At 43.4% G+C, this 15,994-nt stretch overlaps 1 protein-coding gene across 1 annotated transcript in view; it reads right to left on the bottom strand.

The window, feature by feature from the left end:
• LOC146775984 (uncharacterized) overlaps window positions 1-15,994 on the bottom strand; it is a 548,205-nt gene that overhangs the window by 372,352 nt on the left and 159,859 nt on the right. Inside the window, exon 3 of the mRNA XM_085640019.1 lies at window positions 10,362-10,493. Coding sequence (XP_085496145.1) covers window positions 10,362-10,471 — 110 coding nt within the window. The 5' untranslated portion in view covers window positions 10,472-10,493. The remainder of the gene's footprint in view (window positions 1-10,361; window positions 10,494-15,994) is intronic.

Raw genomic sequence — 15,994 nt, 5'->3', positions numbered from 1 at the left:
ATGAGAAGTATGATTTTAATGTAAAATAGTATGCAGGTCCTCTGTAACATTAAGCCCAACCGGGAATTTAGAGTCTAGCTGGAGTATATATTTAGTTTCCAACTGTCTTAATTTTGCTTCTCTATTTCCCCCGCGTCTGCTAGGTGGCACCGAGTCAATAACAAAAAAAGTTAAATCCCTGTTATTACTGCGGTGTACATCCTTAAAATGTCGAGCCACTGGGTAAGTGTTGTCTTGGTTCGTGATTGCCCTCAGGTGCTAAAGGATTCGTTTGTGTACCTCCAGTTTGGTACTACCTACGTACCTGAGTGCACACGTACATTGGAGCACATATATAGCGTATTCAGTTTTACATGTTAAAAACTTCTCAATATTATATTTTGTGTCACTAAAACCGTCCTTAAAGTGTTTAGTATTAACCCCATGTGTGCACGCTTTGCACGTTTTGCATTTTTAAAAAAAAACATTCGATTGGAGCCAGCTTGTTTTTTCCATAATTTCAGGATTGGTATCGACAATGTGGTCTTTCATAGAAGATGCTCGACTGAATGTAACAGTCGCTCTACGAGGTAATGGTAGGCCTAATATGGGGTCACTTAAAAGAATGGGCCAATTGCGGTTGAAAATACGATAGAGATCAGAGTGTTGTTTACTGAACCCCGTTATAATCCTGAAGTCATTTTGAGGTTCAGAATTTGATTGACTTGTTAACTTACTATTCATCGTAGTGTCATACTTATTAAGTAAATCCTGTCTAGATTTAGTTCGGGATCTACTAATGGCCCCCTCAATGGTCTTGACAGAGTAGCCCCGTTGAAGGAATCTAATCTTACTGGCTGCTTGGACCGCCTCCAATTCCATTTGATTGCTACAGACCCTGCGGAGCCGAAGCATCTCACCATAGGGTATACTGGTGATAAGATGCTGGGGGTGTGCACTGGCAGCGTGCAGAATGGTATTTCCTGCTGTTTCCTTTCTATACAATTTAGTTTCAATGGCCCCATTTAGGATGTAAACTTCCGTGTCCAAAAATTTGACATTAGTCTGACTCATACTAACTGTAAAGTTGAGATTGGAATCATTCGTATTGATGGAGCTAACAAAATCAACTGCTGCTTCTCTGGTACCACCCCATACCACAAATAGGTCGTCTATATAACGATACCATGCAATTACATTGAAGTCTATTGTGTCTTTGTGCTCAGTTCTGAGGACCAGCTCCTCCCATGCACCCATGTGCAAACATGCATAGCTTGGAGAGAAGCTGGCCCCCATAGCTACTCCTTGGAGCTGCCGATATACCAGATTATTATACATAAATATGTTGTTGTTGAGGCATATTTTTAACATTTCTAGAAGCATGTTGGTATGATCTGTGAATTGTTCATCTCTCTTGGATAGATAATAGTCAACCGCTGCCATGCCATCTTTGTGTACTATGCTGGTATAAAGGGACGACACATCAAGTGCAAGCATCCAATATCCCATCTTCCATTCAATCTTTTGTAGTTTTAGTAAAAAGTCACCAGTATCTTGTATATATGAATCAAGTGATTTGACATATCCCTGTAGAAAGTAATCAATATATACGGAAGTTTTTTCCAGGAGGCCCCCTCTGGCTGATATGATTGGCCTGCCAGGAGGATTGGCCATGTCCTTGTGTACTTTCGGGATAATATAGATGAATGGAACTTTGGGATAATCTGTTTTAAGATATGCATACTCATCATTGGATAACAAGAATTTGTTCTTCCATTTCAGCAATTTCTTATGGTATTCCACTTGCAAGGTTTTCAGAGTAGACATATTGCAACGTTCATAGTGTTGACGATTATTCAGCTGTGAATAAGCCTCTTTGTCATATAGAGATCTAGGCATGAGCACAATGTTGCCTCCCTTGTCACTGCCTCGTATGATAATGCTCTTGTCTTTATTCAGTTTTTGAATAAGTGCATAGTATTTAGCTTTCTTTGCATCAAAGGGATATTTCTTATTGCTGATTTTTTTATGCTAGTCTTTGATTTGAGTTGTAACAATCTCATTGTAGATGTCAATGGAGTCTCGTAAAAGTATTGGAACAAATGTGGAGATTGGTTTAAATGGTGTTATCGGAGAGATCTGTTTCCTGGCAATTTCCTGGCCAGTGGTGTTACCCCCTTGTGTTTGTGTGACATCCTGGGAGACAGCTCCATTGTTGTGCCATAAATCGAAAATTTCTTTAGGTATCTGGGATTCTGAAACAGATCCTGTATCAATTGTAACACTGGTTTCAGGTGTTGCTATATTCGTGTTTCTCAGACCATGAAATTTACGGAGTTTCAATTTGCGTATGGCCTTGTAGGTATCAAACCTGGTGTCAATGTAGTTGAAATTGGACTGTGCGGCGTAGGAGAGGCCAAGTTTCAGAATATGTTCCTCTTCTTGAGTGAGACCGACGTTTATTAGATTAATAATGGTGGCGTCGTCAGCAGTTGTTAATTCTTCGCTTTCCACTGGCCTCTGCCTCTCTTTTTGTAATAGGTGCCGCCTCCGCGTCCTGTACCTCTGCCTGCGCTTGTAGTTGGCAAGTTTTCTTCGTGATTCTTTAGAGCGCGGGGGCGTAGGGATTGCATCCTTTCCTGACATAAAAAATGCATCTCCTCCCCCGGATGTGGTTTAGCTGTAGTATTCGGAACTTTGGAACGTTGTTCCGATTCCGATTCGCTGCTAGTATAAGTACTGATATCCGATCTGGTTGAATCATCCTGTTCTCTATTGCTTGTTGTAGCTTTCGATATATTGAGAGACCTGACTTTCGGGCCCCTATAGGAATCATATTTTCTAGAGAAGGTAAAGATTTGGCCCAACTCGTAATCGTTGCGATCCCTTTGGAATTTATAAGCTTTCCTATCCATTATTTTCGTTTGTTCCTTTCTCAGTCTCTCCTTCATTTCTTCCATTAATTTTTTCTTCTCCTCGTTATCTTCCATAGTTTGTAATTCATCTTGGAGTACAGCAATATCTTTTAATAACTGTGCGCTGTCTATTTCTGCGTACTTGACCAGGATTTGTACCAGACGACGTGATGCCTCTAGATTGCTGTCCGCCCATTCCTTCATCATCTCAGGGTTGGGACTCTCATAATTCGGCGCCATCAGAATGCGCAATCCTCTGGGAATCCGGTTTACATCAAGGTAACTCTGTAAGGATTTGGCTTCCCACCACTTGCTTTGTTCATTGCGTAACTTTTTTTCAAGTATTTTGATTTTTTCTTTAATAGTGCTATTTTTCGTCATAGGTTCACTGCTAGTCTTGTCCCGTGAGTTCGCGAGTGCTTGGGGACTGTCCGCAAACATTTTTGATGCTGCTTCCTCGCGTTCAATCATGTTGTCGGCCGACATCATACCAATGTGTAATTGCGTGTTGTAGCTGAATTGATTTGTCAAGGGAATGGACAGTTGGTAATCCTATTCTTCCCCAATCTGTGATTCCCTGACTGCACTTGGACTCTCCTCCCCCGTTATTCGGAATGCTGCAGGATAGCGTAGTTACTAAGAGTAATTACCTCCGGTGTGGCTTGTCCTCCGACTCAGCACCGCCTGAGGGTTGCTCCTGTGTAACTTTCCGCCTGCCGCTGGCTGCTCCGTTGCTTCTGGGGGGACAAACGCCGTTCCTCTTCCAAGGAATCCAAAACTACCCAGAAAAACCGGGAAACGGCTCCTTAATTGGCGTTGTCCTTTGTGGAAAGGGTCTCGTGTGCTGGCCGTATGTCACCACTCAGCCAAATATATCAGTTCAATTGTACCCCTGGCAGGGCTGCCTCCACGTAGCCTCTGGTCAGATAATACAAACACAGACCAACTTCTTAGTGCAAAGATTTTAATCGCTCAACTGCAAAGATGTCGTCATAACGTTTCGGCTCTCCCTGAGCCTTAATCACATGACAACAAGCAAATACAAATCACTTCCTTAAGTAGGAAGAATGGTACTCGGCACGTGATATGGTTAGACATGGAAAGAGAAAGCAGACTCTTGGAATACAGTCAACAATTCAAGACATGTACTTTGTATACAAGTATATACTTTACAAAATTTGCAATGTATATTTTTTAGTCTTGTCATGCGTAAAAACTCATAATAATTGGTAATATATGTATATATATATCTATACATAAATCAATAAATAAATAAAAGTACCTTGTATACAGGAGGAGGGAAGCATCAGAGGCTCACCTTATTTAAAAAGATTACGAAGGACTGCTTGTCCCACGGCTGTGTCCGTGTTGTCTGCAGCATCCAGACAGTAGTGTCTCGTAAAGGTGTGTCTGCTGGACCATGTTGCCGCTCTACAGATGGATTGAAGAGGTACTCCAGCAAATAGCACCGTAGAAGAAGAAACCTTCCTGGTGGAATGCGCTTTAACGTTTGAAGCAAGCGGTTTTCCTGCTTGTTGATGGCAAAAGGCAATAGTAGAAGATATCCAGCGTGCTATAGATTGTTTGGTGACCGGATGACCTTGCCGCATCCGTCCGTAGGCTACAAAGAGTTGGTCACTCTTACGAATAGTAGCTGTTTTCTGAAGATAAAATTTGAGACATCTTTTGACATCCAAAGAATGCAGAGTTTTTTCCGCCGTAGTTTGAGGATTTGGAGAAAATGTTTTTAAAACAACCGGCTCATTAAGGTGGAAATCAGATGGCATCTTAGGGAAGCAGGACAGAGTCTTTAGTAAATTGAAGAAAAGGTGGTTTAATGGTAAATGCTTGCAAGTCACTGACCCGGCGGGAGGATGTAAGAGCCAGGAGGAGAGAAGTCTTCCAAGTGACATATTTGAGACTGACCTTGTGGATTGGCTCAAATGGCGATTTCATGAGCTGCGCCAATACAATGTTTAGGTGCCAAGGTAGAGGAGGCCGACGTATCGGAGGAAACATCCGAAAAAGCCCGTGGAAAATTGCTGAATTACTCTTGACGAGTAAAGTGAGTTAGAGCCACCTTGTCGGAATCGTGAGATTGCCGCTAGGAAATCTTTAAGGGTAGAGTATGAGAGGCCTGATTTCGCTAGGTGCAAAAAGAAAGGCAAAAGTTGTTCTGGCTTGGAATGTATAGGATGTATTTTTGCATCATTGCACTATAAACAAAATCTTTTCCATTTGAGTTTATGTGTTTTTACTGTTGAAGGTGCTCTAGCTTTTGCCAAGACTTCTCTGCAATCCAAAGGGATGTCTAAATTCACAAATTCATAGTGCTCAGGTTCCAAGCCGCTAAGTGTAGAGATGCAGTTTCGGGATGACAAATTTGACCGTGTTCCATGGTCAAAAGATTTGGAAGAGGACGAAGCATGATCGGTTCGCACTGAGACAGGAGCTGCAGTTCCGTGAACCAGATCTGTCGAGGCCATCGGGGGGCTATAAGGATGATGTGACAGGGTTCTTTCCTCATTTTCCGTAGAACCTTGGGGACTAGGGGTATTGGTGGAAAGGCGTAAGCATATATTTTGGACCAGTTCATCAAAAAGGCATTCCCGCATGACTTTGGTTGGGGAAGCCAACTTGCGTAGAACTGGCATTTTCGGTTCAGATATGTTGCGAAAAGATCCAGATTTGGGGGACCGCATAGCTGAAAGATGTGATGCAGAGTGGGTTGGTGTAATTCCCATTCGTGATTGGTCGTGGACGATCTGCTTAGGGAATCTGCAAGATTGTTCGACGCTCCCGGAACATGGACTGCTGTGAGAACGATGCGATGTTGAATCGCCCAATCCCAAATTTTTTGAGCCTGAAGGGACAACAAAACGGACCTTGTGCCTCCTTGTTTGTTGATGTAGTGCATGCACGTTGTGTTGTCCATACGGATCAACACCGTGCTTCCGTGAATGATGGTTCGGAAAGCTTTCAAAGCCAGAAAAATGGCCAGTAATTCTAAAAGGTTGATGTGTTTTGTCTTTTGCTGGACAGACCACTTGCCTTTCACAGTTAAGCCTTGTAAGTGGGTGCCCCAACCCTCGAGAGATGCGTCGGTGGTAAGGGTGAATTGTGGAGAGTCCGCCAGAAAGGGACGCCCCGAGGAGACATTTCTTTCATGAGTCCACCATAAAAGAGCTCTTTTTAGGCAATGAGTGACTCTTACTAGGTCGTTGAAAGTTTCTGAGACCTGAGCCCACTGCTTGTCCAATTCTTCCTGGACGGGTCTCATCTTCAGGCGGCAGTGAGGGACTAGAGGAATACAAGAGGACAACATCCCGAGGAAAGATTTCAACTGTCGGACAGAAACAAACTCTTTTAGATGGATAGAAGTCGCTAGCTCACGAAGACGTTGACGTTGTTCGTGCGACACAAAAGCTTTTCCTAGACTGGTATCCAGAATGGCTCCCAAGAACAGTCTTTTTGAGCCGGGAGTAACTGAGATTTTTCTATGTTTAGTGTGAGGCCCAGAGATTGGAAGAGGGATCTGCATAACAGAGTTTGTTTGGAAGCTAGTTCGAAAGACTTTGCCTTCAGTAGGCAGTCGTCTAAGTATGGGAAGATTTGTACTCCTTGTAGACGAAGGTAAGCTGCCACCGGTGCCAGGACTTTTGTGAACACTCGGGGAGCAGAACGAAGGCCGAAAGGCAGAACTTTGAATTGAAAATCCTTTCCGGCCGCCCTGAATCTGAGGAATTTTCTGTGTCTCGGCAATATGGGGAGATGAAAATAAGCGTCCTGGAGATCTAGAGTTGTCATAAATTCTCCTTGGGATAGAAATGGGAGTACTTCTTGAAGGGACAACATACGAAAAGTTTGTGTCTTTATATACTTGTTTAAAGCACGTAGATCCAAAATGGGATGCCATTCTCCCGACTTTTTCTGTATGAGGAAGAACCTTGAATAGAACCCCCTGCCCTTCTGTAGCTTTGGCACCACTTCGATCGCGCCCTTTCTCAATAAAACTTTTAGCTGATTCAGAAGCTCTTTTAAGTGGGCAGGAGGGGGACCTCTTGGTGGAGTATTGGGAGGAATCTTTACAAATTCCAATGCGTGTCCCCTGCGTACAATATCTAGAACCCATTGATCGGTAGTAATTTGTGACCATTTGGAGTAGAAGTGGGAGATTCGACCTCCAAGTTTTGAAAAAACAGGAGGAACTCGCAACTGTGTGTAGAGTGAGTCATTGTTTCTTGGAGGAATCCTTTCCTCTATAAGAAGATTTTCCTCTGTATTGTCTGTAGGTGGAAGAATGTTGTTGCCTATAAGATTGTTGATTTTGAGAGGAATAGCGGGTCTGTCCTTGTCTGTATTGTTTCGAATTTCCTCGAAAGGAAGAAGAGGAACCACGACCTCTTGCGCCTCGAAAAGGTTGCTTTTTGAATTGCAAGGATCCAAGGGCATGAGCCGTGTCAGTGTCCTTCTTAATTGCCTGAAGGGCATCATCTATATGCTGGCCAAAAAGTGATTCACCGTCCTAAGGCATGTCCAGTATCTTAGTTTGTACCTCCTGACGAAAAGACGTGGCCCGCAACCAGCCCTGACGCCGGAGGACCGCTGCACCAGCCAAAAGACGGAAGCCAGAAGAGGACACATCAATAGCGCAATCTATAATTTCTGAAGAAATTCTTTCTCCTTCTTGGAGAATTTTTAATGCCTCTGGTCTAGATGTTTCAGGAATAAGGTCAATTAGAGATGAAATGTCCGACCACATTTGGCGATCGTAGCGGCCCAGGATCGCTAAAGAATTTGCTGCCCGTACTGTAGCCGCCGCCATGGTGGAAAAAAATTTCCCTATACCATCCAGCTGTTGACCTTCTCGATCTGGTGGTGCCGACAAAGGAGACGATGGGTTTCTGGATCGACGTTGGGCTGCCTGAGTAATAATGGAATCAGGCTTTGTTTGCGAAGTTAAACAAGCAGGAGAATTGGGAGGGGCCTTGAATTTTTTATCTATCCTAGGAAGGATAGCTGGAATGGAGTTAGGAGTTTGCATCAACTTAAGGCCCTCTTGCCAGATAAAATCTATAATTGGAATACAACAGACCTGCTTTTGAGGTTGATCCTTAAAATCATATAAGAAACAATCTTCCTCCCTGGTTGTCATCGGGAGGTGAAATCTCTTAGCTGCTCTTTCCATGAGCAAATGAAAACCACCAATGTCGACTGGTGGAGAATCCAAAGGAGCTGGATCAGCAGGAGATGGCGTTTGTATTTGATAGTTGTCCCAATCAGAAAGAAAGGAACCATCATCCAGCTCGCCTTCCTCTTTGTCAGCGTCATCATCCTGTTCCTTGACAATATCTTGTATGATTTGAGGAACCACAAGATGTTGATCTCTTGTCCCTGATGGAGGTGTGACTACTGTTTCCTTATTTAAAACAGGTTGTGGAGTTGTCTGCGGCGTTGGAGAAGTATGCACAGACCGTGGAAAACGGTGGTTGTAATCATCCAGCATATATTGTAGGTTGGAAATAAGACTTATCGGCAATTGTGCCATAGGAAGTTGTTGAACTGGCTGTGTGTCATAAATTGAGTAATCACCTTCATCATCTGATTCCTGACATTTTATTAGAAGCTCTGAAGGACTGCGAGCAGCCAGAAATCTATCATCTTCGTATTCCTCATTATCAGATGAAAAAAGCACTTCTGGAGGCTGCGTAGGAGTGGTAATTGGCATCAGGGTATCCAGAGACGAATGTCGTCGCTGAAACAGAGAGCTTGAAGCACCTAGTGGTACCAATTCTTGAGATGGAGCCGTAGCCATTGTTGGCGATGGTGAAATTAGCCGTTGAGACACCGTCGGCGACGAAGCCACCGTCGACGACAAAGCCACCGTCCACAACTAAGCCACTGTCGACGATGAAGCCACCGCCGCCGACGAAGCCACCGTCGACGACGAAGCCACCGTCGACGACGAAGTCACCGTCGACGAAGCAACCATCGACGACGTCTGCTTCTTTCCATGCTTAATTGCCGTCGATGACGAAGTTAAAGGTAGCGTAGACGAAATGGGTCTCACCTTAACTGAAACCAACGTCGACGGTGAAGACGCCGACGATAGGATCATAGCTGGCTTCATAGACAAAGATGTCGACGTCGTCGATGTAGATGTGACGACGGCAGCTCTCGTCGACGGAGGAAGTTTTGAAGAGCTCGTCAACGAGAGAGGCAGTTTCTGAGGTAAGGTGAGTCTTAGACACCTGAGAATCAGATCTCGGGGGCGTAAAGTATTCAGATAGACTCCTGGGGGGGGAATCACCCCTTTTGAAGTAGAAGGTTGAGTAGTGGTCTTATCTCCATGATGTTTCTTCACCACTTTAGGTCTAGGAGAAACCTTCTGAGAGTCACTTGATCTCTTCAAAGAGGGAGCAGTTTGGATTGAAGACACACTCTCCACATCTGAAAGAGGATTCTCTGAAGTCTTCAACTTCTGTAGCCACAGAAGGAGATGCCCTTCTCTATCCTTTAAAGTTTTTTGTGAGAAGGTTCTACAAATTTTACAGTATTTTACCTGATGTTCAGGATATAAGCAATAAATACATTTCTTGTGAGGATCTTCAGAATGAAGCCTCAGTTTAGCACAACTTCCACAAGGTCTGAAGAGGGATTTCTTGGATGTAGACATCATAGAGGTAATCTTCTGAGGAGATAGGAGAAGAAAAACTGAGCAAGCTCAGGGAGACTCCCTTCACACGACGTGCGGTAGAAAATCTGAGAGCTTCAGCCTCTGGGGAGGGGTTTCCAGAGGGTGCGGACACCTGATTGGCTGGATTTGGACTAAAACATAACGACAGTAATATGTTATAGAGGTGACAAGTTGTCTAGCCATGAAAACTCTATGGTTTTACTTTCTTTTAGGCCTAATAGGCTTATGTTATTACTACATTGCTATGTTATGTACCGTGGGACTCCCACTTCGACGACGGGGAATATTCAAGCATGTGAATCTATGAAAGACACCCCAATGCTGGAGAATCAGTTTGTTAATAGTTGTTTTAGTTATTTTTTTTGTTTGTTTCATACAAACTGAATGTTGTATGGTCATAGGCCCCATATAAGGTTATGTATACATGTAGTCCAGATTTGAACGCCCTTCAACTTCATATAGTGGAAGATATTAAAATGTTATATCTTTGGAGAACTTACATTTATGCTGGTCAGAATTATCACACCAATAGCATGATTATCGTGAACCGCGGTGGTTACAGGTGCCAGATAGCGAAACACATATGCAGACATAACTTTTCGATTTGCTATACATTATTAGGTGTGATATGTATTGGCATGTTAGAAAACATCTGCGCATGATGAACCAAATGCCAAATAAAAAGATGTTTTAAAAAAAATAAACTGCACCTGAGGCCCTTCCTTGTTGCTCGCCTTTGTTCTCTCAATGGAGAGGGAAACTGAACTTACCTGCTCTTTGTCCTGAGATCTCTAGCTCTTCCAAGATTCACCTTCTGTTCCTTCTGTTCCTGCAGTTCCTGGACCTGTGAGGTCTTCAGTCTGATGCTATCCCAGTCCATGACCTTGATTCTGTTTTTTCTGCTAAAGAAAGTCATCCAACACTTGAGATCATGTTAGGGAGGAAGCATGCTTGCAGCAGATGCCATAAAGAATAAAGTCTAATGAACTGGAATACAAATGCGGCTTATGCTTAACGAAAACAGATTTGAGTAACTCACAAAATAGTAAAACAATAGCACCCGAAAGAAGTAAAGGCAAGGTTTACCAAAGTAACACAAGCAGAAACATTCAAGAACCAATCCAGCAACAAAGTAGTGACCAAGAACATACTGAGATAAGCAATGAAAAATGTGTTCTGATATTAGAACATACATGCAAAGATTGCTGTGAAGAAACAATGCATTTCAATGCAGACAAGGGCCTATGACAGAATGAAGTCTAGAATCTAGATATTAACCAGGACTGGTGTCAGTTGCTATAATGCCTCTTGTTGTAAAAGAAACACCAACACAGTTTTCCTGAAATATACCGTGAAGCCTGCGATTGGCACAACTGTCCAGGAGTTGTACAGAAACATTTTAAGCACTGCAAAAATGAGTATACCTGCAGGCATGTAAGGGTTGACCACTACATGTGTCAACTTACAAATTTTTTTCAAAAAATGGTTTATTCGTTTTTTCTACTAATGCCCTCATCATGAGTGGCCCATGGAGGACGTGATATCTATCCCACCTTTTAAAATCTGATACCTCATGGACCAGAATTTAACAGGGGTTATATAATTAGCTCCTTTACAAGTTTTGTAGTGGGACATAAAATGCAGATTTTGGTGCTTTTTGCACACTAAAATGTGCATGTTCTGAGGTTTTCTGGTCATTTTCTACTGTTGTAATTCTGCAGGTTTCATCCGCTGATGTTTACCTGGATAAAATTGTGGGGGATTATTACTACAAAACTTGTCATTCCGATCGATCTGTATGCAAAGAAAAGGTAATGTAAGGATCAGGAAAAAAGCATGCCACTCCTAATGAGAACCTCTGTTAGGCGCTGAACACTGTTCCACAATTTTTCACTGCTCTACGCTTGGTGTGCTGTATCACCCAATTTGGCGTTTAAGACTGATCAAGGGAAATATTGAGGACAAAGAATCTTAGCACCTTACATGGCGTCCTTTTTGCAGTCTGTTGTGCACACCGTAGCAGCTGCTACCGGACGGGGATGGTGATGCGGGAAGAATTAAAAAGACAACAAAAAAAAAACACTTTCTTGGGTGCAGCCGGCTGCCGTCCCTCCTCCCACTTCATCTTCTTCCTGTCTTGAGTCCTGGGAGCCCACAGGCTTCCAGGATCCCCCAAGCCAATCACAACGTTGCAATGCAGCATTGTGAACGGTCTGAGTGCCTTGGATCGGTGCTCAGATGAGGACTGGGAGCCTGGGCATGTTCTCCACCCACGCTGTACAATACAGCCAGTGGAGAACATGCAAAGTGCGCATGACTGTTTGGCTGTCCCAAGAAGGCCGGCCAAACCGTCATGCGCACTTGGAGAGTGCTACCACTCCTCCCCCTGCAGTGCTCTGGCGTCATGGAGTCCAGCCCCGACCCGCCCGCCCAAAACGAACTGAGCCACTGCAGTAGGAAAAAGAAAATTATAATAATGTTGCGTTATTATCATTTCATTTTTCCTTTTTGAACTGCTCGGAGAGCAGTAGAGCGACCAATTTTAAATCTACTCGCAATAGCCGCAAAAATCAGTGAAATAATCTGTTGTGTGATCCTTTTTCCACTTTGCACTGACCTCTAAATGAGAATATGTTAACCTTTTCATGTGGCGAGATAGCGGGGTAACATTAAAACTTTCCTCGTCTGATGGAAACCACACGAGGAACTAAGACTGGCATCCCAACAGCCTCCATTATCATTATGGACTCCGTTGACTCACCGCAGAGGAGAGCACCGGTTTTTATGCATCTGCAGTTTGTAAAGTGAGTTCATTCAACCAGTGATTTCTCTAATTTAGTCCATTGTTTTAGAAAGCAAGGTCGGAAACAAAAAGGGACAAACCTTGCTCTCTGACCCCGAGATATACTGTCTGAGACTGAAGCTCTAACTTGAAGAGATATCGGGTCGTTAAACGAAATGACTTCACACACTGCAGCACATAAAATAGGTGCCCACTCTGCACTGGGGCAACAGAGTTCGTCATGATATGACCCCTGGAGCTTCCCCGGTTCTCGCGAGCATACTGATCTGAATGAATGATGCTGTCTATGCAGCACTGTTCCCAGCTGCTGCACTGATGATGGAGCCTTTCTACCCTGACAGACAAGCAGAAAGGGACAGCTGTGGCCAGTTCCGGCAAGAGCGTGGGGCCGGGTGGGGGGGGGGGGGGAGTTATGGGGGTGTTTCAACAAACGATGATGAGTGCAAAAATAAATCATTTATTTATTTTTTGCTCGTGGTCATTTGTTCAAATCCCCTCCCACCTGGCCCCAGCGACTCACCACTCTTGCCTGCCCAGGACACAGCTGGAAAGGGATGCTGCACAGACTAGAACGGGCACTAACTATTACTTTCAGCATTCGAAAAAACTACTGCTATTTGCCGATATGTGACATATGAGCTCAGGTTGCTAATTCAGTCAAGGACAGTCCAGTCGTTGAATATGCCATGCCTTTCCAAGTGATGTATTGCTGGGCCTTCAAAGCAGCTGTCTGGGTATGCAAAGACACTGCATAAAATGAATATTTCCCCAAATACATAAAATATTGATTGGGTGCCTTAAATATGGAACTTAATGTATCCTATATGGCGAAGAAGTGACAGTCAGGAGAGATGAAGCAAAGCATTCCTTTCGCCTTCCCACTGACATATTCTGAAGGGTTTTCTGCTTCCTGAATGTGAAACGAGTTCATTAGTGTGCAGCGAGAATCAAGGCTCTTTTGACATTATAATTGTCTCACTCCATTGCCTTTCTTCTAGGACGCTAAATGCAGGTAGCAGAATGCAGCTCTCTTTTCCGCTACCAATGCTGCTACTGGAAATATTATATTGAATGATGCACACGTGCCCTATCTAGTTATACAAAGAAGGTCACGAAATATCCCTTAGGATTTCAGCAGGTCCCTGCTGTAAGAGTTTAAAGCACATAATTCATGTGTTTAGCTATTTTTCATTATGGATCTCTACAGAATATTTTAATGACTATTTTGGGAAATTAGTGGCAGTAGAGGCATTTTAAAGCACAGTGGGCCACTGACACTGATCAAAATGTCATCAATTTTACAGGCAAACATGGTGGATTTTAGAGAGAATTGCATTTATATAGTGGCTCCTTCCCCGACGGATTTCTAGGGAAAAATGTGGGAAACCGTACATTTTAAAGAAAACTGATACAAAACTATGGTGAAAACTAACTGGTATTTGAAGATAGCTTCACAAAGCTTTAAGGATTCCCCCACACCCACCCCACTGCCCCATATAATGGTGTGTGTAAATGAAAATATAACATAGTATCTTAAGGTACACTGAACCTGTACTAATTGTCATAAACTGACTAAAGCAATGTAGGTGAAATATGTTTATCCCCGAACGTATTATGGGAAATTAGTGTGTCAAATGGTATATTTCAATGCTCCTGTGACCAATAATAGCAATGAAAATTAAATGGATTTAAAGAAAGTTCTAAAGATGGTCTTAGTTTTCGCCAATATCCTGCATGTTTACAGAGGCAAGCATAGATTTATTTGTCACAACTTGACACCTACTTACCTTAACTGTATAATGGTAATTGATATTGTGAAGTAAAAAAATTTTAGGTCGAAATTACAACTACAAGATAGTTTTTCGTTAGTTGTAAATAGGGAAAGTGTCAGAGCTCCACATTCATCAACATTATTGGAGTGAAGAAAGATATAGTTAGGAGTACCATAAGGCACAGATGCTGGCACTCTGATGCAGGCACACAAAGAGAAACACACCTGTACACACACAGGCATTTCGTTCCAGGCACACATAAACAAGCAAACAGATGGAGACGCACACAAATAGACCGACACAGATACATCAACAAATAGACACAGGTACACAAAGAAAGAGGCACACAGAAATGAATTAACAAGCAAACACACAAAAATACAAATAGTGCACACACAAGCACACAGACAGACCTACACAAACACAATTACATACACACAGTCATACTGGCATGGATACATAAGATGACACATTAATGAAAAAACAAACAGGAACAGATCGAGGCACGCATAAACCCGGACAGGTTCAACACATTACAGAAAGGCATAGTTAGATACACTCGCCCTCGATACTAACAATTACATTCTACTCAGAATCCTGAACTTACACCTGGAAGAACATGACAATCCCAACTCAAGAGCACTCATTTAAGACCTTGGGAGCCTGGGCCTTACCAAAAGAGTAAAGGGATCTACCCACATCTCCAGACACCTCAGGGACCCTACTTTCACCAACTTCTGCAACATCTGAGTCAAGTTGCCTACACCATTACCTGTACAGACCTCACCCTCATCAAGTTCAGCATTCCTGTTTGGTCCAACGCACAGGCACCACCGTCAGACGAGCCAGCTGAAACTGGAACAGCATCACTGACAAGGACTGGAACACCACTCTCAACACCCACTGACTTGAACACAGCAACAGCATCCCCAAAGCCATCAAGTATTTCAGTAATTGGATCATCACATGCCCTGACTCCATGGCCCCCTTCAAACACAACAATACAACAAGATCCATACCCGAGGTCAGTTGGTAAACGGAGAAACTCAGACTGATGAAAAACCACTACAAACGACCAGAGCGCAAATTAATAATGAGCCTGGACAATGCAGGCCGAAGCATGGTCAAATCCACCCTGTGACCCTACCACGACTGATCCGGACCACCAAATGTGCCATTCTGGCAGACCGCATTGATGCCATTACCAACAGAAGCAAAGAAATCTTTACCAATGTGAATCATTTTTACCTCATCATTGGCTGCCATCACCCTTTACAGAAAATTCAGCCTACCACCGGATCCACCAGACCTCACCAAATGCCTCCCTATCCTATTTAAAGAACCAATGCTAAGGACATGGCCTGTCATCACTCCAGAAGAAACCTCTAACACCATGAAGTCTATCCATTCAGGGGTCCCATTGGACCCCCACCACTTCCCATGCCTACTCCAGAGGACCACAACCAATCAGCTCCATGCTCACATCCATTCTGAATGCTGCCACCTCTTCTGCGACTTTACCAGATGCCTGAAAACACCCAACTGTCCTCCCATTGCTGAAGAAACCCTCTGCAGACCCTTAAACGCTCACCAACTACAGACAAATCTCCCTGCTACCATTTCCGGCCAAAGTCATAATGAAAATCATCAACACATGCCTCAGTGAATACTTCAACAACCACCTTCTCCTCAACACCACTCAGTCTGGTTTCAGACCCAACCACAATGCAGAAACTCCCTTATTGCAGCTACAGATGACATCCATAAGACGTATGAATTGAGGACTATGTAGTATTCTTACATGATGTTTTATTCCCTATGTTTCTCT

This window comes from Triturus cristatus, chromosome 12, assembly GCF_964204655.1.
Source record: "Triturus cristatus chromosome 12, aTriCri1.1, whole genome shotgun sequence".
NCBI classification, from domain to species: domain Eukaryota; kingdom Metazoa; phylum Chordata; class Amphibia; order Caudata; family Salamandridae; genus Triturus; species Triturus cristatus.
This window is presented reverse-complemented; position numbering and strand designations above follow the sequence as displayed.